This window comes from Microtus pennsylvanicus, chromosome 5, assembly GCF_037038515.1.
Source record: "Microtus pennsylvanicus isolate mMicPen1 chromosome 5, mMicPen1.hap1, whole genome shotgun sequence".
NCBI classification, from domain to species: Eukaryota; Metazoa; Chordata; class Mammalia; order Rodentia; family Cricetidae; genus Microtus; species Microtus pennsylvanicus.
Window position 1 is genome coordinate 125,475,660 of NC_134583.1, and position 27,108 is coordinate 125,502,767.

The 27,108-nt window shown below is 43.4% G+C and overlaps 1 protein-coding gene across 6 annotated transcripts in view; it reads right to left on the minus strand.

The window, feature by feature from the left end:
* Positions 1–2,166: 2,166 nt before the first annotated feature.
* Nt5c2 (5'-nucleotidase, cytosolic II) overlaps positions 2,167–27,108 on the minus strand; it is a 133,398-nt gene continuing 108,456 nt past the window's right edge. For 3 of the 6 annotated variants that reach the window (XM_075974311.1, XM_075974312.1, XM_075974313.1), the window contains 15 exons: positions 20,105–20,222; positions 19,107–19,202; positions 13,790–13,881; positions 13,604–13,661; positions 12,515–12,608; positions 11,456–11,509; positions 9,076–9,159; positions 8,292–8,333; positions 7,263–7,370; positions 6,980–7,046; positions 6,118–6,288; positions 4,695–4,746; positions 4,533–4,593; positions 4,208–4,384; positions 2,167–3,629 (listed from right to left, as the gene is read on the minus strand). In XM_075974311.1, coding sequence (XP_075830426.1) covers positions 3,396–3,629; positions 4,208–4,384; positions 4,533–4,593; positions 4,695–4,746; positions 6,118–6,288; positions 6,980–7,046; positions 7,263–7,370; positions 8,292–8,333; positions 9,076–9,159; positions 11,456–11,509; positions 12,515–12,608; positions 13,604–13,661; positions 13,790–13,881; positions 19,107–19,202; positions 20,105–20,222 — 1,508 coding nt within the window. In that variant the 3' untranslated portion in view covers positions 2,167–3,395. Of the gene's footprint in view, positions 3,630–4,207; positions 4,385–4,532; positions 4,594–4,694; positions 4,747–6,117; positions 6,289–6,979; positions 7,047–7,262; positions 7,371–8,291; positions 8,334–9,075; positions 9,160–11,455; positions 11,510–12,514; positions 12,609–13,300; positions 13,504–13,603; positions 13,662–13,789; positions 13,882–19,106; positions 19,203–20,104; positions 20,223–24,686; positions 24,746–27,108 lie in introns of those variants that run through there. The other 3 variants (XM_075974315.1, XM_075974314.1, XM_075974317.1) reach the window with 2 other exon arrangements.

Sequence of the window (27,108 nt, forward strand, 5' to 3'; positions counted from 1 at the left end):
AGGAACTTAGGGGACCATGTGCACTCACACCATTTCAGTGGGGATGTGTGCTGAGAAATAGAGCGCGAGGCGACCTCTGGGGAGCAGCACGGCAGCACTTCCACCAGCCAGCCTCACGGCAGCAGGCCAGGGAACCTCACAAGGCCGCCGTGATACCCACGGTCTGTCGTCGACTGACAACGCTGGTGTGCCACGTGGCTACTTTTATTTCTCACAATTTCAGTGTTTTCTCAGACACGTTCATCACACCGTTGTTGCTGAGAACTGAGGGAAAGCGGTGAAAAAAAGCTGTGAATTTTGTAAATGAGTATTTTTCCTACATGATCTCCTTTCTGCTATTTCTGGACAGTAGTGGGATGGTGAAGTGCTGTTTTCCTGTGAGTGGCGGAGGGTGTGGCGGGCTGCGTGTGCATCATATACACGCCTCACCAGCAGTGCACTTTGTTCCATCTTGGATAAGGATTTTAGTTTCAGGCATCCCCAAATGTATGGTTAGAAACTTTCCTCTAAGGAAAAGCTGTAGGAGGAGCTGATGTCCTAGTAACAAGGAATGCCATGAGAAACTAAGTAAGGAGGCCCTAACTCTCAAGCCACAGGGGGAAGGGAGCTGCTAATCGTAAGGCAATGACTTCGGCATGTCATTTTCCCACCATCAGAAAGAGGTTAAATAGTTTCCATAACATGGAATGTGAGCAAAGTTCCTGTCCTAATACAGACTGAAACGTGGTTGTTTATCCCAGGCTATTCATGGTGAAGAAGTGGAGGGTTTTAAAATTGCCCAAGAAGCCTTGGAAAAATTGCAGGACTTTAAAGTTGTTAAAACAAATAAGTCCGATTTAGAAATATCTAAACATGGACAGGCTCCTTTTAAATCTGAGATGTAACTGCATAGCTTTTGTAAGTCGCTTTCTAAAAACAATGTGACTTAGGGCTTTGTAGTCAGTCTATTTAAAACAGGATTTAGAAAGCATTTTGGAGTAGCTTGAAGGGGCGGTGGCTTACTTTATAGATCTCAGCAGACCTATGCTTATGGTATTTGAAAATCTTGGATCTAAAACAAATGCTGAGCTTTCTGTGCTTTGAATGGTTCCCGAGATGCTCATGGGGAAGTGTGCACCAGGCAGCTGCTGCTCTGGCAGTGGGACCTGCACACTCAGGCTTCGGGTTCAGTCTAGCACTGAAGAAGGGATTTTTGAAATCTGACGTTCTACAAAGCCTGAAGACTAAGGCGCATTTTCAGAATCCTGGGAAGGGTGCTCAGGAGTGATGCAAGGCCTGCCATTTTTGTCATCTAAATCATTCAGGTTTAAGAAACAATGGAGGTGGGCATGGTGGCACACACCTTTAATCCTAGCGCTCAGGAGGCAGAGGTGAGTTTGAGGCCAGCCTGGTCTACATAGTGACTTCCAGGACAGCCAGGGCTACACAGAGAAACCCTGTCTCAAAAAAAAAAAAGGAAGAAAACAGAAAAGAGCAATGGCGAAGTCTAACTACTGACAACAGAGAAGTCACGTTTTGTGTTCCGAGATGTCCAGTCACATGCAGACTGCTGGCACACACTGGCCCTGGCTCATCAGCAGACCCTCTGCTGATCCTGAGGAAAACGCGACTCGACATGAAGTCTCCCTACGTCACCTGGAGCAAACTGCTAGGCACACAACACAACATAAAGCAAAGCAGAGCGGTGCCCACCTCTGCTCTGAAGGAAGCCTAGGAACGCACTGCTACCAGCAAGGTGACTGTAGCTGCCCCATGCCACAGACATGACTTGGGCTGGGAAGCTCTAACCCATCAGCACCAACTTCAATGAGAACAGGTAGGAACTAGCATGGCTATGATAGAGCTGACTGTCCTGTGTATGCTCTAGACACCAGTCAGAACACATGGTGCTTGCTATGACTTACTTTAAGGCCATAGTTAGCGAAGCTGTGTAGCCGCAGGCCTTGGCTAAGTTGCTGGGCTGTGTTCCATACCTATTAAAGGATTAAAGCAAGCCAGCCATGGTAGAGCACATCTTTAACCCTGTTGCCCAGGAGGCAGAGGCAGGCACACCTCTGTGAAATTCAAGGCCAGTCTGTTCTACAAATGGAGTGAGTTCCAGGGCAGCCAGAGCTACATAGATAAACTTTATCTTAAAAATAAAAATTAAAAAAAAAAGCCAAAAACCTTGGTGAAAAAAAATCTTTATACCTATGAAACACTGTACATATAAGCATGTTCTTTAACTAAAAGTGATACAGATATAGTTAGCAATTTTGAAAATGTAATTTCCCTTAAGAGAATGTCAATCCTAGAGCCATCCAGAGACCAACGGCTGTGACTGCTGACAGCTGTACTGCACAGGTGGATGTCAGCATTAGACTCACACTCCACTGAGCTCCAGAGCAGCCAGTACCCTAGTGACCAGGGACAAGAATGGAAGAAAACGACTGAAAATTAAAGTAAGAATCTGTAAACTACCCCAAGTGTTGAGCAACTCCCTGAACTGGCAGGGCAGTCACATGCCTTCATGTTCACAGGCCCTTGCTTTACTCAGAGCAGGAAGTGATTTCCTGGAGTAGTCTCAAGTGCACTGATTCTGACTGCCTTTGGCTAGAGAGCCCTCCCATCTGTGTGGGGAGCAGGGTGCGCCTGCAGTCCATGCTGGAGAAGGCAGCTCTGGCTGGAAGCAGCAGCCGCTCTTCTCAGGGAACTCGTTCCTGTCTTCATGTCGTCAGCTGCATTCCCCAAAAGGATTGTTTTCATATAGCAAAAAGCATTTGTGCTACTGATTTTTTAAAATGTAGCAAGGATGAGGACTTTTGCCTCAAATTCAAACCCCTGCAGTCTAGTCTAGAACCACACTACAGCAGGGAAACCCACAAAGGCACCAACACAGCAGCAGCCTTGCCAGGGCCACAGAGGAAACCCAAAAGCTAACAGAAGGAAACTTGACCTGACAGGGACTGACCACACTTGATAATGAAACAACGCCGTTCTCCACGGACGTACAATACTGTGCAATACCCTGGGGAGGTGGGTTTGGAGCAACTGTGGCTAGCTCTTCCCACAGGCTCTAGGCTCCTCTCTGAAACCCTTTCCTACCCTAGTGTATGGAGATGACACACTATGAAGACAGACAGGGAGACACTATCACAATGGGTGCCATCTGCATGCAGTTCCGCCTGACCTTTTACCTGTTCTTCCTACAGTTTCGAACAATCTGCAGAGAGTACAGATACACAAAACTGAAGTGAGTAGCTATGATTAGAATTATTTAAAGCCTTCAGAAACTTTCCAAATGTACTTTTGATGAGGTCCTCCCACCCTCCCTAATAGAATCCAACCAAGGCCACCCTTGCCCCTTGAGTCCTGCCAGACTTGTTGATGGGTGCTCAGGGTTTTTAGTTTGCCTTCTACTCTTCCTCTTCCTCCTCTTCATCATCATCTTCATCATGGCAGTGTGTAATCTCCTGGGGAGCCAGTGGAAAGAGGTTGGGGGGCTTAATCTCACTAATGGACCTTGTAAGCTGGTGCCGCTTGTAGTCGGTGTCTTTGAAATCTACAGACGTGCGGTTCCGGGTGGCGAGAGGAGATTCCATCTCATTGATGTCCACATGTGTGTGCTCCACTGTTGATTCATGAGGCATCTAGGAAAAAGCAAAGGTAGGTGCCACCTGAATCCTAACCATGTCTGCAGGAGTTAAATCGATAAGGGCGGGGGTAGTGATAGAAGCACCCAAGCTGCCTAGGTCGTTTCCTACGGATGAAAACGAGTGAGACAGAAAAACCTTATTTCTGTTTTACACTCCCCAAACCAGTCCTGAAACAGAGCAGTATCGGGACAGACATAGAAATACATTTATTTCAGTTACTACTAACAAAGAAGTCTCTCAGTGTGGTCCTAATTCAGAGATCCGCTTGCTTCCACCTTCCAGGTTCTCAGACTAAAGGCATGTTGACCCAACAAAAACAAAAACACAGGATCCTGTGTGGTGGAAGCTGGCCTTGAACTCCCAACCAATCCTCCTGGCTATGCCCCCCAAAAGCTGAAATTACAGATGTGAGTCACCCTGCTCAGAGTGACTTCAGGAAGTCGTGTTATGTTCACAGAGTTTATTCTTTGTCTGGTCCCTCACTATCCACACAAGCCAGTCACAGCTTTCACACAAGCTCTCCCGTGTCACCCTCAAAGGTACATCTTAGCTGAGGAAACAGCTCTACTCACCAGGACATGAGCAGCTCTGAAGAGGTAGCTGAACGGATAGTAGAGCAGGTTGATGAAGGAGGCCGCATAGAGGTCAGCATAGCGCATCACTTGACTGGCAAAGAGCGTCTGCCGGGAGCCACTACGGAAGAGGCTTCCCATCATCCCATAGCACATGTCCATGTCATGAGTTACTTTCTAAAAACAAAAAAAATAGTTCTCAGTTTAGTCAACTATTGGCTACCAGCTACATACAAGTCCCTATATAAAACCAAAACCATGTAAATGATTTAGACAACTGATTTTCTATATTTTACCCCAAATCCCATCTGGATAATCTGGATACCTTGATCCGCCTCTGGATGGAACTAATATCTGGGCGCTCATTGCTGCTGCTGTCAAGGTGTCTAGGGACAAAAGGAGAGCACAGTGAAAATCTCTAAATGAACACACTGTGACCTGTGTCATTCTTGAAAAGGCAGGTGGGCTTTAGAACTTGAAAACTTACTTGTAGAGTTCAGCCAAGAAAATATCCAAGCTCTGAAGTTCTTCAAAAAGCGCTAGTTCATGTTTGGAAAGGAAAAGAAAATGTTTTACATAAACCAAGCATAAACTCCTGGCTCTTAAGTGCGGCTTGCATCAGTGAGATTTCTGATATGACAAAAAAAAACAGGGCAGAGTGGAGCACACCTATGTGGACTCTGCTAACAAAGGACACCGCAATTTCCTTTTAAACTGTCCTTGCTACCTAAAGGCCACTGACCACAACTCCCCCTTCCAGCCATGTGCTGATTTGGGGCTTCCAAAGTACTAATTTTCTACTCCCTTGGGTGCAGGAACCAAAATAACTACTGATAGTTTAACTTTTGAGGTTTGTGTGTGTGGGCTTGCATGTTCTCACCATTCTGGGGACTGAGCTCAGGTGAAGCTCAGCAGCGAGCACCTTAACCCGCCGAGACATCGAGCTAGCCTCAGTTTTAGAAAAAAGCACTAAGAATGAGGAGACTTGCCCAGAGCTGCAGGACAACTAGACTTCTGGACTTCACAGGGGCCAGCTTAAACTGTGTGGGCAGCAAGTCAGCATCAGCTGCTTCCTGAGCTCCCCAAGAGAAGCCCTGGCTTATCTACTGCACTGCACAGAACATCTTTACGGTCAGGAAGAGTCACTCAAATTAGGTTCTGGTCACCGAGAAGAAAAGCCATCATTTCTATTTTCTTTATATGTGTACTGCCTCAATTGAGACTCACCAGCTTGGAGACAAATATTGTCTCCCATTTCATATGTGGTAAAATAAGGCTTAAGGTGCATGCAGATTTTGAGTAGAGGAGGAAGAGTTCCCATTAATGTGGGTCACACTGGCAGAGTTGGTAACCATTACCACAGCAGCATGACGTACGAGGACCAGATGGAGAACTTGCATATCAAATGCCTCTATATAGCTACCTGTAACCCAACTGAAGGGTATGGACCACATAAGGCACACTGTGCGGCTGTTTAAGAATGCAATTTGGCTTCTGTCTTCATGAATACTGGCGATTAGCATTCAGAACCACTGCTGCCCCAGAATCACAAATAGTGAGTGTTAGACAGAGACCGAGACTACTGGGTGTGGTGGGAGAAACATGGACTGCAGTTCACAAAGTCTTCCAGTAATATCAGTCAGGACAGCAACGCTCTACACTACCAAAGTATTGAAAATGTGAACAAGATATATATGCATACACACACACACACACGAACAAGATGTGTGTGTGCACGTGTGTATAAACACATTCTAGAGCTGTGTGGACTATATTAATGACAAGGGCTGTCCACTTGGGATGTCTTGTATACAAAGTAACAGTTTATCTAAGGGAACTGAGTTAAAACTGTCATGTAAGATCAAACTAGCTGTGGCAAAGATTTGGAAGTGAGAGTGACGGTTCCTTACAGCTCTTGTCAGTCCAGACATGAAGCTCCTGTGCAAGCTCGGGAATCACCAAGAAAGTTCTCCACCCCTGTCGTTTCTTTGACTTCAAAATGTCTCCAAAAATGTGATCTCCAATGTACAAAATGTCTTTGCCCTTGGCTCCCAAGAGATCACAGATGGTATCAGATGAACCTGCGAGGAGCAAATGAGAACAATGTTTCTGTATTAAAGACAGCCTCCAGAGCTCCACGGCACAGTAGAGAGCGAAGGTGCGCTATTCTTTGTACGGCTCTGGTCAAAGCTTTAACAAGAGCTCTAAGTCAGGCAAGATGGCACACACCCTTAATCCCAGAATTTAGGAGGCAGAGGCATGTGGATCTCTGAGTTTGAGGCCAGCCTGGTCTACAAAGCGAGTTCCAGGACAGCCAGGGCAACACAGAGAAATCCTGTCTCAAAAAACCAACAACAAAGTCTAGAAAGAGCACCACCAAATACCACAGGAGGCCTGGAGGCAGCTCAGTGGTACAATGGTTGTCTAGCACCAAAGGCCTACATCAATCCTCAGAACCACCAAAGGTACTATCGCCATTTCAACTACTTCTGACTCTTGACATTAACTGCATCCACATGGGCTTCTTCGAAGAAAGTACTTTGAGAAGAAATATGCCCAAATGGTTCCAGAACATTGAGACAAGCTGTCAAAGGAGGACGGGATCTTTCCCGTGACAATGAACCCAACCCCTCGGCTTCTGTCAGCAGACGACCACTGACTCTCAGTAGATGGTATCCAGGTCCTGAAGGACTGTGTGGCTATGCTGAAAGGCCATGGACCTTCACGAGTACTTTAGTGAAGCACTGTGCAGATGCACGCGCCTTGGCTCACCTCCCGAGTAGACGATGCCGTGCTGCAGCGGGCCTGTGTAGGTACCGATCTTCAGCTTCCCAGTTTTCTGAGTAAAGAGAATAAGACTGAGAAGTGCTCTGCCATTTTACCATGGCCTCTACCCACATTGCTGCTTGACCCAGGCACGCATTCATTTCAACTACAATTTTGCTGGGCTGCTTCAGTTAAGATCAAATTATGCCCAGAAAGTTACGGAGAGGGAAGTGGACAAAGAAGAAACATAAAGGACCGTGCATTAGAACATATCACCTTCTCAACTTACAGTATCCACCTGACGCAGTACTGTGCCTTCCCCAAAAAAGAGTGGTTTCCGTGCATCCACTAAAATCAGATCGAAGTAAGACTGCCATGGTCGATGGGAGCTCCCAGGCTGTGGAACAGAATCAGCAAAAGCCAAAACATCACTGCACTTAAACTAACGTAACACTTAATCTTACTCAAACACAAGGAATTTTAAAATAATTCTTTTTGGGAACTGACAGATATAAACAACAGTGTAAATTTCTCTCTGAAGCGGAGTACTTACAGTACTCTCAAACATGAGATACGAGAAGAGCCAGGCGGGTACAAGCTACAACTCGAGGGACAGATGGACAGGGGTCCATCGGCACCAGAACTGGGCACTGGGGAGAATCCCACTTGTTATCAAGAGTGATGTCCAGGTTCACACTGGCTTCATGTCACCACAAAGAGACATTATGTGACAAACACTCGTGTTCTGAGATGGTGCTAACCTTTTCAGCCAGCATGAACAGCATTATACACTATAATTCTGGCATCTACTGAAGCTTATTCATAGAAGTCTAGGATTAAAATTCTCAAGTAGGCAACTGAGATGCAATGTTTGTTTGTTAAACCCGAGCATGGTCATACTACAGAAAGACTTCTAAATACCAAGGTTAACTGCTTTCTTGGTGTAAAGCTCATTGGTAACTAATCTAGAAGCTGTCAAGAGCATTCACATTGAAATTCTGTTTCTTTTAAACTGCTATTACCTCCAATCTACAATTTCACACAACACAAACAACAATTCTGCTTAAAGACTTACTCTGATCCTGTTCACCACAGACCACAGCATGCTCATTTTATTTCTATTTAGTAAATATTTAGATTACCAGAGATTTCAATTCTGCTAGTCCTGGATTACTTCTCTGAATGCAATTAAACAATAGGCTTCTAAAACTAGAACTTTTATAGGTGGTTCCTGGCCATTTCCTTCCCTTTAATATTCTAAAATGATTAAATGTATTCATTATTAGTTAACAAATTGCATATTAAATTACTATAATACCTTGGGTCCATGTGGGAAATCAAACAGGTAAGTCATGATTTTCTGGGGGAGGAAAGAAAGGTCCATATATGTATGACATTTGCACAAGACAGACACAAACTTTTTCTCAACCTAAGTCCCACCACATTCCTGTTTTCTCTACAGCTTATGAAATCATGGCAGGGGAAGTTAACAAATTAATGCTTCAGCAGGCAAAAAGGCAGATGGCTTCTCAGGAAAGATACAGACTTCCGGGTGCTTACATACACAATGACTCATATGCCCTATGCAGTTCTCCTAAAAAACGTGTGGAGTAAGGAGCTGAGGGAGGGTTCAGCTGAGATACTCTTCTGCCATTTCATCAGCAAAGAACTGCGTGGAGGAAGAAAGCTTCCTAGAGCTGCTAACCTACAATTGCATCAGCAAAAGCAGGCATTTAAATTTGGTCTGTGTGTTTTCCTCTGTATCCTTTAGTCATGACTTTTTTAAATTTAAAAATTCAACAATTCAAAACACTGTCATATCACCTCTCCTGCCAGGACTTCCAATATCAAGGGGTATTATAGAAAGGGTAGGATTTCTCAAATCTAGATAAATAATGCTCTAAAAAGGCAGAGAATCCATTCTAACTCCCCAAATTAAAACCTCTAAATAGCACTATAATAGTTAAAAAAAAATGTTTAGGAAAAATTACAGGAATTCTAGCATGTCCTTATCCTGTGTACTTAGAAGCCCCTCAAGTCTTCACAGTTCCTTAGGTCAATGCCTGTCCCTGTGTAAGCAAATTCAGACATTAAGTACTCACATCTGTGTATTTATAGTCACTGTTAGTGGCAAGAAACACTTTGCCTACTTCCTTCATCCGGCTCAGAAGCAGTGGCAATTTCCCCTGAAACAGTGACAAGGTACTTTAGTGCTGAGTGGTCAGTTTAGTCAGACCAGGATTCCACCCAAACAGGAATAGTCTTTTAATATGTCTTTTAAGGATTAGTTGGTTGGTTTAGTTGGTTGGTTTCAGAATTCATTTAAAGGCCACATTATTAGGCATTCAAAGTATTAATATATATAACTCATAATAAGTATATGGTCCCTAACAACACATCTTTACCATCCTCTTCAGGAAAGAGTTTGAATTACCATGTGATTCCTCAAGTATGGGGTTTAAGTACACTAAAGATCAGAAGTAGATGCTGAGATATGATCCCACCGTACACACTGTGGCTTTATAAAGCACTCTGGAGAACAAAGTGACAGATACAGGCGCTACCTAGAAACATCCACATGTAACTGAAGGGAGATGAGCAAAGTTTAACGCCTGATGTGCCTAGCAGCAAGAATGCCCCCGTCCCCCTCTTCACAAACCGGTTCAACTACTCAGTGTTCTTCTTCAAGCAATAAGGGAAAGGGAGGTCAACATGGGGGACAAGGCAGTAATACAAATCCTTAGAAATTATCACTGCTTTCTGCTTTTACTCTAGAGAAAAGTAAGTTATTTTATCTTGGGACTCTATGTGTTAATTCCATTATGTATCTGTGTGTGGCATGAGCACTCGAGTGCAGGTGCCAGGAGAGGCCAGGGGCATCAGAGGTCTGCAGGAGCAGGCGTTACAGGCAGTTGAGAGCCACCTGATATGGGTGCTAAGACTTGAACTCGGGTCTTCTAAAAGAACAGAAAATGCTCTTAACCACTGAGCTAACTCCCAACACATGGGGAAAAATTAAAAAAACACCAAAAAACAAAACTCAGTGCTAAGACCCTGCACACACTAGGCATGTGCTCTGTCTCTGAGCTACACAATTAGCCTGTTAAACAGTTTTAGCCTCACACACACACAAACATGCATGCGCACACACATGCACACTTCCTATGCATTCCTCATACATTCCTTTAATAGCAACATTAACACTGTAGCATAATTATAAAAAATTTAAGGATAACATTAGTAAAAGGCTACAAAGCAGAGCTATTTCTAAAGTGTCTACTAATCTTTACTGCATCTTGGATCTCTGCTCATCACTCTTTGTTGGCAGGGTAAAGACACTAAGTGACAAGTTGCATCCACGCACATTTTCAGTTGATCAGCTGTAGTGCTTAAGCCTGGAGTGTAAATCTCAGCTAACTATGTGCTGTGTGGCCTTCAACATGACATTTAAGTATTTCTTTATTCTGAAGGGTCTGCATCTAGAAAAAGTAACAGCAGAGTCTGACTTACAGCTACATGAGGACTAGACAGTAGAATGCAGCAATCACGGCCTGGCGACATGCACACGGTAATCCTCCAGCTGCTGTCAATCAACCACGGCATGGTGACATGCACACGGTAACCCTCCAGCTGCTGTCAATCAACCACGACATGCACACGGTAACCCTCCAGCTGCTGTCAGTCAACCACGGCATGGCGACATGCACACGGTAACCCTCCAGCTGCTGTCAGTCAACCATGGCATGGCGACATGCACACGGTAACCCTCCAGCTGCTGTCAATCAACCACGGCATGGCGACATGCACACGGTAACCCTCCAGCTGCTGTCAATCAACCACGGCATGGCGACATGCACACGGTAATCCTCCAGCTGCTGTCAATCAACCATGGCATGGCACACGGTAACCCTCCAGCTGCTGTCAATCAACCACGGCATGGCGACATGCACACGGTAACCCTCCAGCTGCTGTCAATCAACCACGGCATGGCACACGGTAACCCTCCAGCTGCTGTCAATCAACCACGGCATGGCGACATGCACACGGTAACCCTCCAGCTGCTGTCAGTCAACCATGGCATGGCACACGGTAACCCTCCAGCTGCTGTCAATCAACCACGGCATGGCGACATGCACACGGTAACCCTCCAGCTGCTGTCAATCAACCATGGCATGGCACACGGTAACCCTCCAGCTGCTGTCAATCAACCACGGCATGGCGACATGCACACGGTAACCCTCCAGCTGCTGTCAATCAACCATGGCATGGCACACGGTAACCCTCCAGCTGCTGTCAATCAACCATGGCATGGCACACGGTAACCCTCCAGCTGCTGCCACTAAAGACAAACCAAGCAATGAGTCTTCTTGCTTCTCAGCAAAGAGGGAAAACTAGTAAAACTAGGCGCTGGCAGGACTCGCTGTGAGACACACAGGCTCATCACTCACTCCTCCACCATGCAGATGTGTCCCCAGTACTCACATCTTTGACTACATACTTCTCAAGATTTTCAACTGTCTTTTCCTTAAGGGAGCCCTAGAAGAAAGAAAAAGAACTAAGAAAAGAGGTTTTAATTACTTAAAAAAAAAAAAAGAAAGAAAGAAAAGTTCTTGCTCTATAGCCCAGGCTATCCTTGAACTAATGATCCTCCTGCCTCAGCCTCCTAAGAGCTGAGATTACAGATCTAGGATGATATCATGCCCACCTCACAAATTGAAGTTTAAGCCTCACTTTGTAACTCAGTCTGCCCTTGAACTTGTACAGTATCAGGGATTGTGGGTATGCTACCATACCTCACCTATAAATCTGTTTTTAACTTCTACTAGAAAAACTTGTGCTTACTATCAAATAAATCTGTGCTTATCAAAATGAAAAATGTACATAAAGTACTAAAAAGACTTCAAATATAAAATCATTCATATTTTAAGTTAGAAATTAAAAGATATTTCATATTGTATTAAACTGTTTAGTGCAAATATAAATCAAATACTAACTAGTTAATGTTATTAGTCAAGTTATTTGGACAAAATTTAAATGGGCTGTCATCCATAAGTATAATTTCATATACTAAGATCCTTCTAAATAAGTTTCAGAAATGCAAACCATAAAATCTAAAAGCTGAGCCTCACGACTGAGGAAGACTGTATGGTCAGACAAGAATGGATGTAGGTGGCAAATCTCTCTTAACCCCTATCTAAGATTTTAAAAATCATTTATTTTTCTGTTAATGTGCGTGAGCATTTTGCTTGCATGCATGTCTGCCCCACATGAGTGCTGGGTGCCCAGAGAGGCCAGAAGAGGGTGTCAGATGCCCTGGCACTGGGGTTACAAATGGCTGTGAGATGGCATGTGTGTGCTGGGAACTGAACTAGGATCCTCCTCAAGGGCAGGCAGTGTTCCTAATTTCTGGAACATCTCTCCAGCCCCTCACTTTCTTTTTAAAAAGGAGAAACATTCTGCTCTATTTCCACTTGCAAAGTTAGTATCAGACCATACATGTGTGCCAGAGAGAAGACTGGTAAGGAAGCAGCTTGTAAATACCTTGTAATGGACCCAGTCGACTGCATCCCTTACATCCTGGAACATGCTCCGGTAGGACATAAAGAGGTCCCCATCTTTAAATCCTGTATCACAACTACAGAAAAATGAAAAGAACATGACAGGGAATCCAAAAGAGGATAAATACAGTGCATGTCCAAACTACCAAGGGACCCAACCAAAGGTTCCACATCACATGGTACAGGCTGTGGGTAACTAGGAGCTGCTCCCTAATCAAAATTCATTTGAGCATTAGAAATGGCCAGAATATTGTACAGGTGGAGTATCATAATTCTGAGCAAATACAAGGTGAAGGAATAATATACTGGAAATTAAAAGGCCAAGGTCCCAAAACACCAAGTGTGTCACTTAGAAACAGGTTTTCACTGAACAAACATTTAGAACACAGGTTCTTCCACCCCGACCTTTTTGGCATTGTCCCTAGGTACAAAGGTGCTGTCCATTTCTATCTCTGACTCAGTTTCTACCAAGTTTAGTGTCCTCAGTGGGTAAGGCCTCAGACATGAGGTTAGCAGACTCAAGCATAGAAGGCTGTTACACATTAAGCAATGGCCACACAGCTCCCCCAAAAGGAAAATCTAACCTGTGTAAGACTTAAGCAAAACTTTGCTTTAGGAAAAATGAACAACATTTATTCCTTGATGCAATCTTGCTGGGCCTGGGAACGAAACTAAATGACCATCCCTGAATGGCTCCTGGGTAGCTGCTGTGAAATGAGTTGGGGGGTTTCAGTGTAATTCTGCTTGGACAGATAATCATCACACAAACCTCCCACTCAGTTGTCACAATTAGCACCTCTGCTGGCCGTCTTCATTCCCAGGAGAAGCCAATCAGAAGTGGTCCCTTCCAACATGGCTGCAGCACACTGGCAAGGAGAGGGGCCGTGTGGGAGGTGAGAGCCTGCATGGAGCTGCTGGTGCTGTCCATCTCTCAGGCTGGCAATGTAGCATCTCTCACTAGCACTAAATTCACTTTAGAAAAGCAGAAAAGACCTACAATGGCCAGTTCTCTAAAACCCTGTTCATTAATTTAAAAATCAACTAGATAAAGAAAATTGTAGTATAAACATACCTGGTATATCTTGGACAATTAGTAAAAAAATCTACTAGGCAGGCCAACAGGTAGGTCTCTGAAAAATGAAGAACAGAATTAATAAACTCTAAGTAAAACAGTCAAGCTGATTTCCTTAGCCCCCTTGAGTAACAACAAGTGGTCCTGGAGGAGAACAGCACGCACAGAAAGCAGAGGGTGGTCTACCTGGAAGGTTGAAGAGTGTGTTCAGAATGTAAAACCGCTCAGTGTCATCTCTCTGGATAAATTTATTTGGATACTGCTCTCTAGTTTCTGGTCTGCAAGAAAATATTAAGAGTTAATTGACATACAAAAAGTTAACATGTTAACTCTAGTAAATAGTCACTATTGAAAATTTGAAAACATTTTGATGGTTATAAGCAGGACAGTGCTCAGATATTGAATCTGGGCAGCTCTAAAGATGAGCAGCTCAGGTGAGCCCTTAGAGCTCTCTTCACAGACAACACTTAATTCTCACTGTGCTAGGGAAGGGACAGCGAGAACATACAATCAACTACTGCAATACAGCTTGAGGAACTGTGAGACTAAAGGGTTAAGGAGAACAGTTCTGAAACAGGCAGCTTACCCTGTGCTCCCAGTACTGACAGCCTGGGAACACGGGAGCTCCAGGCCGTCCAGTGCGACACAGTGAAACTGTCTCAGAATAGATAATAAAATAAATAAGCCGATTTGGTAAAGGAAATGAAAGTGGAAAAGTAGGCCAAGACAACCCAGAAAGGACTTGTGTGCGTGGTGTCCTGAGTGGAGTTTAGAACAAAGACCATGTCTCCTTTACCACCTGAGCTGCACTTCTCTCTTCCTCTCCTGAAAGATCAACTTTCTAATTGACCTATTTAACTTGCAAGGCCCAGTTCACATCAGTAAAGTGTTTGTTCTGTCTTTCTTGGAGAAAGACAGGTAGAAAGGCCCTCTCCGGCGAGTGGTCTGAGACTGCAGTGAGCCCCAGGACACTCTACCTCACTGAGAAAGACACCTGCACCAACCACTGGCCTGCACATACACACATCCCCACAAAGAAGCTTGGGCGGGGGGTGGGGGGTCTGAAATAAAAACTTTAGAAAGGGGAAAGAATTAATAAAAAGAATCCAAGAGTAAAAAGTCTAAAATAAAAATGCAATTCTCATGGTAGAAAATTCACAAATACAATGAAAACCAAATTTAAAGCTTATTATAAGTATAATTAAATTCCTATTTAAGTTACTTAATTCCGAAGGGTAAGAACTCAGTGAGGACCATAAAATTATGCTAGTTTCTTGTTTTAGTCACCTTGTTTACCATCCTTATGAAAAGAAATTTCTAACAAAGACTCAATAGAAAGCCACCTCTCTGGGCTTCAGGCACAGGCTCTCACTCCATCCAGTTCAGTGAGCGACAGTCTTTACAGAAACACAGGTGCAGCTACCTCTGCCAATCGCAACTCGAACTGACTGACAAATGGAGGTCAGCCATTACATTTCCAATCAGGGAAAACAATGTCCAATACAGGCCCAGTCTATTTGGAGCTGGAAAGAAAGCAGCCACAATCTGAACACTGGTAACTTCGTGACCCACAGCCCCAGGCTAACAAGGAAAGGCAGTGCCAGCTGGACAAGGAGCTCCCATGTCCACTGCACTTGAAACCATTTCCTCAAGTTTCTTCTCACCTAGACTTCCTCCTCCTGATGCTAAGCTTGAACGAATCTGCACTTACTCACAAATGACTTATTTCAGAAACACTATCAAAACCGTTTCCAAAGGAACTACTTTGAAGCTTTACTGAGGGAACATGGCAGGCGGATGGATCTTGTTACTTGTCTGGGATAATGTCTCATGCAGCCCAAGATGCCTGAGCTCCTAACCCTCCTGCTGGGGTTACAGATGTGGACCCTATCTTAGGCCTGAGCATCTTGAATTGAAGTTTGGTTGTAAAACAAATTTGCTGAACCACTTCTCTTTGCTTTTTTCCTCTACCTTCTTTTCAACTAAGAACCACAGTAATGAAATCCCCTTTCAGACATAACTAGAACCCTGGATGACAGTATCTGTACATGAATGAGCTTAGGTTGGTCATCCTACATGTAATCATTTTCCTTCTAAATCCTGCTTCCTCACACAAAATCACCCTTTCAAACAACAGAAGGAACACACAGCCTTCCTGGCCAGCTCAGAGAGGTCAGGGTGAACACTGACTTCATTCTTATAACGTATACGGAGACATCTCTGAGCCTGTGTTGTGGAATAAAGCTTGCTGAACAGCACTCAGCTTCAAGTCTAGAGGATGTTCTGAGACAATTTCAGTTAACTTATGCTTCTTATAAGAAAAAGTGTTTGCCAAAAACATTGTCTTTTTAATTATCCCCATATGACTGTGACAACTTTACCATGAAGGAGAAAAAGACAAGATCTATCTTCTGAGTAAATTGGGAACATAGGGGTCACTGGGAGGGGAGAGGAGGAGAGGGGAGCAGAGAAAAAATGTATAGCTCAATAAAAACAATTAAAAATAAATAATTCAGGATAATTACATGAAAACATAATCCATTTTCATTTCAAGCTGAAGCTATAACTCTAACACAGTGTCAAATTGTATTATATATATAGTTTTTTTTTCAGATTTGTGTGTGTGTTCCGCCTACATGAACATATATATATGCATCATGTGTATGCTGGGTGCCTGTTAAGGCCAAGAAAAGGGCATCAGATTGTTGTAATATGAGCGGCAGGGCTGCGTCCCCAGCACCCCGGCCGCCTGGCTAGCTCATACCCCGAAATAATTACACGGATACTGTATTCTTTTAAACACTGCTTGGCCCATTAGCTCTAGCCCTTACTGGCTAATTCTGATATCCCAATCAACCCATTTCTAATAAACTGTAGCACCGGTCTTACCGGGAAAGATTTAGCATGTCTGACCTGGCGGCTTGCTTCATCGCGTGCGTCTGCCCGGGAGAGGGGAGGATGGCCTCTGCTCTCTGGGGCACACGCGATGAAGCTCCAACCCAGGATGGACATAGGCTAGAATCTTCCCGGTAAGCGCATCTAGCGGTGCTACACAAATGATTAGAAATGGGCTAAATTAATATGTGAGAATTAGCCTAGAAGAGGCTAGATAGAAATGGGCCAAGCAGTGTTTAAATGAATACAGTTTGTGTGTTGTTATTTCGGGGCATAAGCTAGCCAGGCGGCCGGGGTGCTGGGGACGCAGCCCCGCCACTCCTATTACAACATCAGATCCCCTGGAACTGGAGCTGCAGATGGTTGTGGGCCACTGCACAGGTGCTGAACACTGAACCAAGGTCCTTTGAAGATACGAGTGCTCTTAGTCACTGAACCATCTATGCAGTCCCCAAACTGTGTGTTTTGTTTTCTTTCAATTTTTTCAAGACAGGGTCTATTATGTAGTCCTGCTGTCCTGGAACTCACTCTGTAGACCAGGCTGGCCTAGAACTCAGAGATCCATTTGCCTCTGCCTCCTGAGTGCTGGGATTAAAGGCATGCAACACTACTACCGGTAACTGTGTTGTTTTTTTTTAATAAAAAACTAGGAATGTTTCACAAAAACAATAATAAGAGTAATAATAATAAGTAGATACTAGGTTATGTTTACTTCTTACTATGGCAGAAACTCCCAAGTTAGTAAAGATAATGGAAATACTGTAAAAATATTATTTTTAGTTATTTGGTTTAAAATCATTATCCTTCCTTTTCTCACTTGCCTGTCTTCTTCCTTCTATGGGTCAAACCCAGACCTCCTTACATTCTGAGTAAATGTTCTGCGATTGAATTCTCATCTACTGCCCCATCTTCTTTTTTATTTATTTACTTATTCTTTTGAGAGAGGGTTTCTCTGCCTAGCTCTAGCTGTCCTGGAATTCACTTTGTCTGCCTGCCTCTGTCTCAGAGTGCTGACATTTAAAGCATACACCACCACACCCAGCTTTTCCTCCCATTTTTTCCTGATTCTTGAGATGGATCTTGTTAGATTACCCAGAACACTGGCATAGTACTCCTGAATTCAAGAATCCTCCTATCTTGGGTTTCAGAGTAGTTAGTACCATGGACAAGTGTTCTTTGTGACCGGAACTACCTTGTATTTGGGTCCCTTGTATTTTTAACCCTGTGTTTTAAGATGTTTTCATTATACAAATGTCTGAAGATATTCATTCAAAGGATAAAATGTACTCAGTCATTTAAATTGTTATATAGTTCAAAAACTTTTAAATGGCTTTTATATGCATGTATCTTTTCTGTATTAAAAAGGAAAAATAAAAATTTTAGAACTAGGGCTGGAGAGATGGCTCAGTGGTTAAGAATACCGGCTGCTCTTCCACAAGACCCAGGTTCAGTTCCCAGCCCCCATATGGCAGCTCACAACTATTACTCCAATCCCAGGGTAACTGACACCCTCATGCAGGCAAAACACCAATATACAAATAATAAAAAAAAAATCTTAGAATACTGCTACATAAAGAGAGGATTCTAAATGACAGAAGGAAGTGGGAAGCGTACTTCACCTGCAGAGCTAATGTGAGGTCATTTAACTACTAAGATACTACGGTGAGGCTAAGGAGACAGCGCAGCTGGTAAAGTACATGCTATAGAAGCACAAGGATCGAGTCTGAGAATCCACCTGTTAAAGCCAAGGGCACAAGAAGAACACGCCTGCATCTCAGCTCTGGGGAGGTGGGAACTGCTAAATTCTCAGTGTGGTGATACCTGTTTGTGGTCTAACAAATAAAGCTTGTCTGGAGATCAGACTGCGGAGCTATAGACACCAGGCAGTGGTGGCACACACCTTTAATCCCCTAGCACCAGGGAGGAGGAAACAGGAAGTGATGTGGCTGAGCTGGGTGGAGAGAGGAACTGATAAGGCAGGCCTGGCCCCCTTTTCAGGCTGAAGAGTTGACATGTAAGAAGTGGCTGTGGCTTGCTCCTTTGTCTCTCTGATCTTTCAGCATTTACCCCTATATCTGACCCTGGGATCAGCACTTGGGAGGCAGAGGCAGGCGGATCTCTATGAATTCGAGGCCAGCCTGGTCTACAAGAGCTAGTTCCAGGACAGGCTCCAAAGCTACAGAGAAACCCTGTCTCAAAAGAACTTACTGTACAGGCCAACTGACTGCATTCACTCCTCGGAAGGTACCCACAATGGAAGGAAAGAACTAACTTTTAAAAGTTGTCTTCTGACCGCCTCTTATACATAATGTGGCATGTGTGCACATCCACACATACGTGCACACATTAATAATAAATAAAATTAAAGTAAGATGGACAATTCCTGATGAATAACACCTAAGGTTGTCCTGGGGCACACGCATGTATGTATGCGCATATGAGCTGGCGCTCTCTCTCTCTCTCTCTCTCTGTCTCTCTCTCTGTCTGTCTGTCTCTCTCTCTGTCTCTCTCTCTCTCTCTCTCTGTGTCTCTCTCTCTCTCCCCCCCCCTCCGTCCCTCCCTCCCTCCCTCCCTCCCTCAAAAGAGGCTAAAAGTTCTTTGTACTTACCCTCTTATGAAGTTAAATCCATGTGCACAAACCAAGAGGTTTCCATAGGCATCAACTTTCAAAAGATTTCCGTAGAGTGTGTCAAAGACAAGTCCTCTACATGAAAATGAAGACATTGAGAGCACAAGGTAATGCAGGCAGCAATCTATGCACAGTCACCACCCAAGCATTCAGTTTCATTCCCCAAACAAAAGAACCTTATACGCAAAGTGAATGAATGCATTTTAAAAAAATAAATCACAGAACTGGAGATATAGCTCAGTTGTACATTCATTCCAGCACTTGTGGAGGCAGAGGGATGATGGGAAGGAGATGTATCTCAGAGCAACTAATAATACTTATTCCATGTATGAAACAGTCAACAACTGTTTTATGTTAGGAGCACGGGCTGAATCAAACAAGCATAAGCCACTTCCTTCTAAGACAGGGACTGTCTCTCTACCACAGTCCTTGCATTTCTCTGGACATTGAGCTGCTTGTATTTTCCCGCATCCAATGTTACACATGAGGCAACTGTGACAGTATCTCAAATAAATGTCTTTTAATTTCTAATCAAATGCAGAAAAGCAGAGTGCCAAAAGGTTCTTCCTACCAAGTTAAATGTATTAGTAAAACACATAACTGCCCTCCAGCAGTCAACAGGGCAGACAGGACACCTGTAGTCATCTCCAGCTGCAACAACCCCCTTTCTTACCCATCAGTGGGGCTTCAAGAGTACAAGGAGCTGAACACTACGTGCTTGGGAGTCTGAAGCAGGAGGAGCGAGTTTGAGGCCAGCCTGGGATATACACACTGTTGAGAGAGAAGAGGGAGGAGGAAGGAAGGGCAGAGAAAGAAGAGACAGTGGTGTGATGACCGAGAAGGTGCAGGGAAAGTTCTGTAATTTTAAAATCAATACTAACAATCATTTATTTTTGCAGGGACAGGGATAAGTTTGGAATTTGTAATTTTGGGACAGGGGAAATCATCTTAATCCAAAACCTATCTTGAAAATGTACCTGGTGGGGAATGTAGAGTCATACGCAAAGCTGAGCAGCTCCTGAGGATAGCCGATGGAAACCAGTCTCTCCACAGTCAGCTCAAAGCCTAGGGACTCGTACTCTGGAGACTTGTACACTGCACAAAGAAGGGGCTCATTAGTCAGCAGGAAGAGCAGCACATGGAAGAGAGGCCAAATGAATGAGTCCCTGCTCTCCCAAGTCCTCTATTCTTCTTCTCCCTCAAACTTCTTCTGTATTTTACCCAGTAATTAAGGAAATCCAACCTTCGGCAGAAACGGCTGTATGCATTTGTAGAAGGTGTCTCTGTAACTGGTGTAGCAATATTCAGAACGAGTTTCCCCTTATCTTTATTCTTCTACATTAGCTTTTTCTGGTAGTTGCTCTGTGGCCTTCTAATCAGTGTATCTGCTCTGCCTGCCAAATGCTATCAGCCCAAACAACCGTTAGGCTTAACATCGCTATCGCCAAACCATACTGACAAGTATCACTGCAAACAAACCATACTGACAAGTATCACTGCAAACAAACCGTAAGAAACATCTCTAAGACAATTAGGAAAACCTATTTTGTGAACCAGGAATTAGACATTAAATTCTGACTCATCAGACAGGGTCACTATGGTCACAGCAGGTACTTAATGCAAGTGTGCATGTGTGTGTGCGTGTGTGTGTGTTAAAAATTACTTATTTTTTCTAATCTGATTCAGAAACATACTGTTTATTACAAGCCAAATAACAAGGGTTTCGGACAATGGAGTTTCCCTTTACTATGTCTAAAATTTTACACAATGAAAAACCTTGACTGTTATCACAGCTCAAAAACAAAATGCTTTAATTATGCTTCTTTCAAATGAAATATTTAGGTTAGCAACCTTTCTCCTATCTAGGAGCAGGAAAGCCACATTATAAATACCAGTAAAATAAAAGACCTCTTAATAGGGAGCATGGTGTGGGGGGAGAAGGGAGGGCGGAAGGGGAGGAGGAAGGGAAGGAGAACATGAGGGCACAGAACGGTCAAGATGGAGGAAGGACAGAGAGGGAGAGCAGGGAAAGAGACATCTTGATAGAGGGAGCCATTATGGGGCTAGTGAGAAACCTGGCACTAGGGAAATTCCCAGGAACCCACAAGGATGACCCAGTTGAGACCCTAAGCAATAATGGAATCAGACTGATGATAATTGTCATCATAGAACCTACATCCAGCAATTGATGGAAGTTGATGCAGAGATCCACAGTGAAGCTGAGATCCCAAAATCCAGTCAAAGAGAGGGAGGAGCAATAATTTGAGCAAAGGGGTCAAGACCACGATGGGGAAACCCACAGAAACATTGACCTGAGCTAATGGGGGCTCACTGACTCTGAACTGACAGTGTGGGGAGGAGAGAACCTGTATAGGACCAAACTAGATCCCCTGAATGTGGGTGACAGCTGTGTGTCTGGGGCAGTCTGTGGGGCCACTGGCAGAGGGACCAGGATTTATCCCTACTGCTTGAACTGGCTTTTTGGAGCCCATTCACTTTGGAGGGATGCCTTGCTCAGCCTTGGTCCTGCCTCAAAGTGAGGCAGACTTAACATTGACTCCTCATGGGGGTCCTCACCCTCTCTGAAGAGTAGATGAGGAGTGGGGGAGAAGGTGGAAGGAACAGGAAGAGGGGAGGGAACTGAGATTGGTATGTAAAATAAGCTGGGCTTTCAAACTCCTTCAGTACACAATGGCCAGGCTACTAAGATGCTGCAAGTTTCCCAGGAGACTGCAGAGGGACCGCACCAGAGCCGCGCAGGCAGCCTGGTGCCTCTGCTGCCTCTGCCTCGGAGGGAGTAATGACTGAGCGTGGCTGACATTAACTCTGAATGTCTTCAAAAGCAGCTAGACTTCTCTCCTCCCATAAGGTGTCCTTTACCCTCCCCATGCTATGCCCCCTCAAAGCCTTCAATGTTTAATTCCAGATCTGCAGGATGTACCCCGTGGCAAGGGAAATAGTGCAGATTTACGTGCACCGATAGAGTAAGGGCTGGTGACCAGTGAGGCCGGCACTGCTGACACTGACCGGTTTACACCCAGAAAACAGCAAAAACTTGATCTTCACCTATCTTTCCCAGCCATGATGGCTCCCTAATTCGATGTAAAGCCCAAAAAATTTGATAAAACTTCTAAAAACCCAAATTACTTCTCTATCCTAATCAAAATCCTACTTACTTCAAAAAAAATAGTCAAGTAAACAAAATTTCAATACAGCTGACCCTTTTTTCCTAGGATCTGGCCCATGTGAAATATTTTTCAATCATTAATATTTCAAGAAGGATGTGGTAAGGCTGGAGAGACGGCTCAGTGGACACTGAGAGCACTGGCTGCTCTTCCAGAGGTCCTGAGTTCAATTCCCAGCACCCACATGGTGGCTCACAGCATCTTTAATGAGATCTGCTGCACTCTTTTTGCATGGAGGGGCATACACGCAGGCAGAACACTACACATAATAAATAAATCGTTTTTTAAAGAATAATTTGCTGAATATGCCATCAAATTGAAGATTTAAAACTAAACCTTATTTCCCCACTCTCCCAGTCTCCTCCCTAATTGACAATTCTCTATGGTTAGTGAGTAATGATGAACTGATTTGTCACTGAAAATTATGTCCACGAGATAATTTGAACTAAAGGTCAAATTAATTTAACATTTTTATTTTATTAAAAATTTTAATTAAAATATAATTAATTTTCCCCTTACCTGTCCTCCCTCCAAACCCTCCTTTGTTTTCTCCCCACTTCCTCTAAAACTGATGGTCTCTTTTTTATTGTTGTTGGTACACACACACACACACACACACATACACATACACACAAATACATAAATATATAAATGCAACCTACTAAGTCCATCCAGTGTGGCTTGTATAAATATAATTTCAAGGCTGAATGCTTTCTTTGTACCCTAGGAGAGGGTAGTTCTCTATCAGGAGTCATTAGTTGTCTGTAGTTTGGCTAAGGGTGGGACCTTGAGATTTCTCACTTCTGCATCAGCATGTCTACTGAGACTGTCATCGTTCAGGTCTTGTTTAGGCAGCTATATTGTTGAGAAATCTATCATGTGTATAGCTTCCAGTCATACCTAGGAGACCCAATCTCACGAGTGAAAAAATAGAGAAAAATAATTCTAAACCCTAAAATAACAAAACCCCAAAATATCACATTTACACTGTGTTCAGAGGCCAGAATGTCTCAAATATTTAACTATGGTGACTTTCTATAAATTCCACCTTAGAAACAGCAATTTTCCTTCCTCTAAAGGAGTTCAGAACACTTCCTAGAAATATAAAGCAACCTCCTCATTTGATGACCTGAGCTACAGTTCAGGTGTGCCCGAGTCTGAGTCAGAACTCTGTGTTGGGAGTCTGTACCTGTCGCTGTGAATTTCTACATTATGCAGGTCATCAAAATGTAAGCTTGGCCAGAACAGATAGACTGCCCTACTCTCGGGCAGGAACGGACTCACCAGAGTCCAGGTCCTCTCTATCCATCTCACCATCAGCGAGACGGACAAGCCCTGACATCACTGCGGCAGTGCGCACTCCCAGGTCACAGCACAGCAACAGCTGAAGAAACATGACTGGGATGCACGGAGTAAGGCTTCAGACATTTCTTCTAAGAGCCCCTTGGGGAATAACCACATCCCCTAAAGATAAAGAAGCACTCAAGGCAGAGGCAGGCACACCTCAGTGAGTTCAAGGCTAACCTGCTCTACACAGTAAACTCTCTAGGTCACCCAAGGCTGCTTAATGAGACCATCTCAAAAAAAAAAAAAAAGGTAAAAATTCAAAACCAACACTGGCTACAGACACCTGCAGAGACCATCTATCCCTCAGACTATGCAGTTCTATGCCTTCCCACAGCTGCAAAAGCTCTAACTTCAGCGTTTCTCACAAAACTGTGGGAAGTGAATGATCCAAAGCTTCGGGCCTCACTCTGACAACTCCCTTCCGTGGCTCCAACACCTGGCCACGGTTTTGGGGTGTAGATGATCAAAAAATTAACTGCTTATTCTTTGAGATTCTGTGGCCTAGCCCAATTTACCCAAAATCCCAAGACAAAGAAAGAAGTTGTTTTAAGAGCCAGAGTACAAAAGAAATAGGCAAAAAAAACCCAAACCAAAACAAACAAACAAACAAAAAAAAAAAACCCCACCACCCTGCTTCAGCCACTAGGCCAGCACACAGTGTTCTCAGGTTATGTAACAAGACCATAAAGAGAACAGCCAAAGCTTTGAAAGTTGAAGCTACTGAGTGCATTTAAAGATATTCTTTACTCAATAATCTGCAAGGAAAAACAGCTCCTCAGAAATATCTGCATGCTGTGGGGATGGAGCTGGGGCTCTGCCGAGTAGAGCTGTTCACCCAACCAGAGCGGAGCATGCACAGACAAGGCTCCTTTGACTAGGAAGTCTCTGCCAGGACTCTGGGAGCTTATGCATCTTTCACCACTGTCACCCGACACTGTAGCAGCTGAGAGATTTTAGAAAAATAAGGGCAGACCTCTAAGAGTAGTTCTAGCCCATTCGAGTGCTGCTGCCAAAAACGAGAACTCACATGAGGCAGATGCAGGTAGTGTGTGCCACTCCAGTCTTGAAGGAGCTACACTGGCTCTCCTGTTAAAAACAAAACAAAGCAACAAAACAAAACAAAACAAAAACAAAAGCTGGTTTTAAAACTGTTGTGATGAGCTGGAACGGAGAGACAACATTTGGAAACTGGTATTTATAAGAGTTACCACTGCCCTCCAATCTAGAAGCCTCCAATCATCACTAAAATGAACTCTAATTGGATACAACAAAGTACAAGCATTGAAAATAAGCATAAATATTGTGTATTGTTTCTTTTCCTGGCACCCTGAGCTAGGAATACAAGCTAAGGCTAATAATAAAATTTTAAGCCAAAAGAGTTGTTTTCTTTTTTTGTTTTTTTCTGGGCAGGGTTTCTCTGTGTAGCCCTGGATGTTCTGGAACTTGCTCTGTAGACCTGGCTGGACCTGAGCTCAAAGTTCCGCCTGCCTCTCTCCCCCAAGTGCTGGGATTAAAGGCCTGGGCCACAGCCACCTGGCCTTGTTTATTTTCTTTAGCAGCTTTAAGGTTACCATTATAGAATCTGCCTGGTAAATGGTGCTTAAATTGGACTATATTGAATAAGACTGATTAAATAAAGTAAACAAAAAACAAAGCAACCCCATCTTGCTGAATTTCCCCACAGCGATCTTCAACAGCTGTCATTTGATATGCACAGTGTCAACCGCATACTGCTTTAAAACAGCTAACAATGTCTAGATCTGGAATAAAAATTTAAATCTTTTCATTTTTTTTGTCAGTGTATTTTTTTTCTCAGTAAGCAGAATTATAATACTGCATTTCATGGTTAAAACAAATGTCCCAAAATAACTGAGCTGAGTGTCATGTACACATCCTTGTGACTCACTTTATAGTCCAGAGACTCATCTCAGTCCCGGGTTGTGGGTTTTTGCTTGTTTTTCTTATGTAACAGGGAGATGGTAAAATCATAGGGAGAGCACAAATGACTGAATGTAGTATCTAAAAGTACTAAAGACATTGCAACTAGGAGAAACCATGACTACAGACAATATGAAAAGCGCAGCCTGACTACCCATAGGAGTCATTTGCCTTTAAGCTGTGTATGAAATCAACATTAACATTCTTCTGTTTAGTTATTAGGATATATGGCATTAGTCCTCTGTAATTATAACTAGAAAACACACTGATGAGCATTTTTGAAAGAGAAAACACTAGTAAAATCTTCCTAGTGCCACACGCAGTCATGAGCGCCCCTTTTCTACTCTACAGAACTACCCAGGCAGCAACAGACACAGGCAACAGTTTTTCTCTAACCCCAGGAAATAAAAATAATCTAAAAGGTTGGAAATTTCTTTAAACTACTTCAATTTTAATTTGCATAAAAAATAAAGAAGCTAGATACCATGGAACACATTTAGTTATATTTTTTAAATACTCCAAGTTACTAAATATGTAAGTAAAGTAAATAAGTAGGCTGTAAAATGCTGCCAATATTTCCGTTCTTGAAAATCAAAATTAAATGGTAATTAAGAGATTTATTTGTTTTAAAGTACCAAGCCAGGGAACGGGAGAAATGGCCCAGCGGTTAAGAGCACTTCTTGCTTGTCCAGAGAACCCTAAGTTGAGGTCCTAGGATCCACACTGCCTGTAACTGTAACTCGGGGCCTACAACACTTCTTCCCATTTCCTCGGTTACCCACAGAAGAAGCATACATTCACACAGGCATATGCATACAATTTTTTTAAAAGTATTAAGCCAGATATGATGTCACATGCATGTACTTCTAGTACTTGAGAAGCAGAAGTAGGATTGTCTCAAGTTCAAAGCCAGTCAAGTCTACACAGTGAGCACAGGCCAGGCAAGAATCCATACATAATAAAACTCAAACAAACATGAGGTCATACAAGCAAGCAAACAAAAACAAACAAAAATGTTAAAAGAATGCTTATTTTAAAATAAAAGGAAAAAGAATAACTTAACTAAAGATTTTTTCCCCCTGAGAATATCTATATACTTCTCAGGACCTTGTATCTTCAGTACTGTTTTTTTTTCAGTACTGTTTTTAATTTGTATTTTTTTAAATCAAGTCATTTTTTTCCCCCAAAACAAAAAGCCTTTAGCCTGAAGGTACTCACAACTCACGCTACACTACAAGGTACTCAAACAGGTATTTCTAACTCTCTTTAGAAAGTACAGACAGGGCGGATCTCTGTGAGTTTGAGACCAGCCTGGTCTACAAGAGCTAGTTCCAGGACAGGCTCCAAAACCACAGAGAAACCCTGTCTCGAAAAACCAAAAAAAAAAGAAAGTACAGACAGGGCAGAAAAGAAGCCAACTAACTCAGCCCAGGAAAGTGTCCCTTTCCACTGAGTGTGCTTTAGCAGGGCTGACGAAGGGAACTGATGCTGACAGAGCTGACCTGACGACA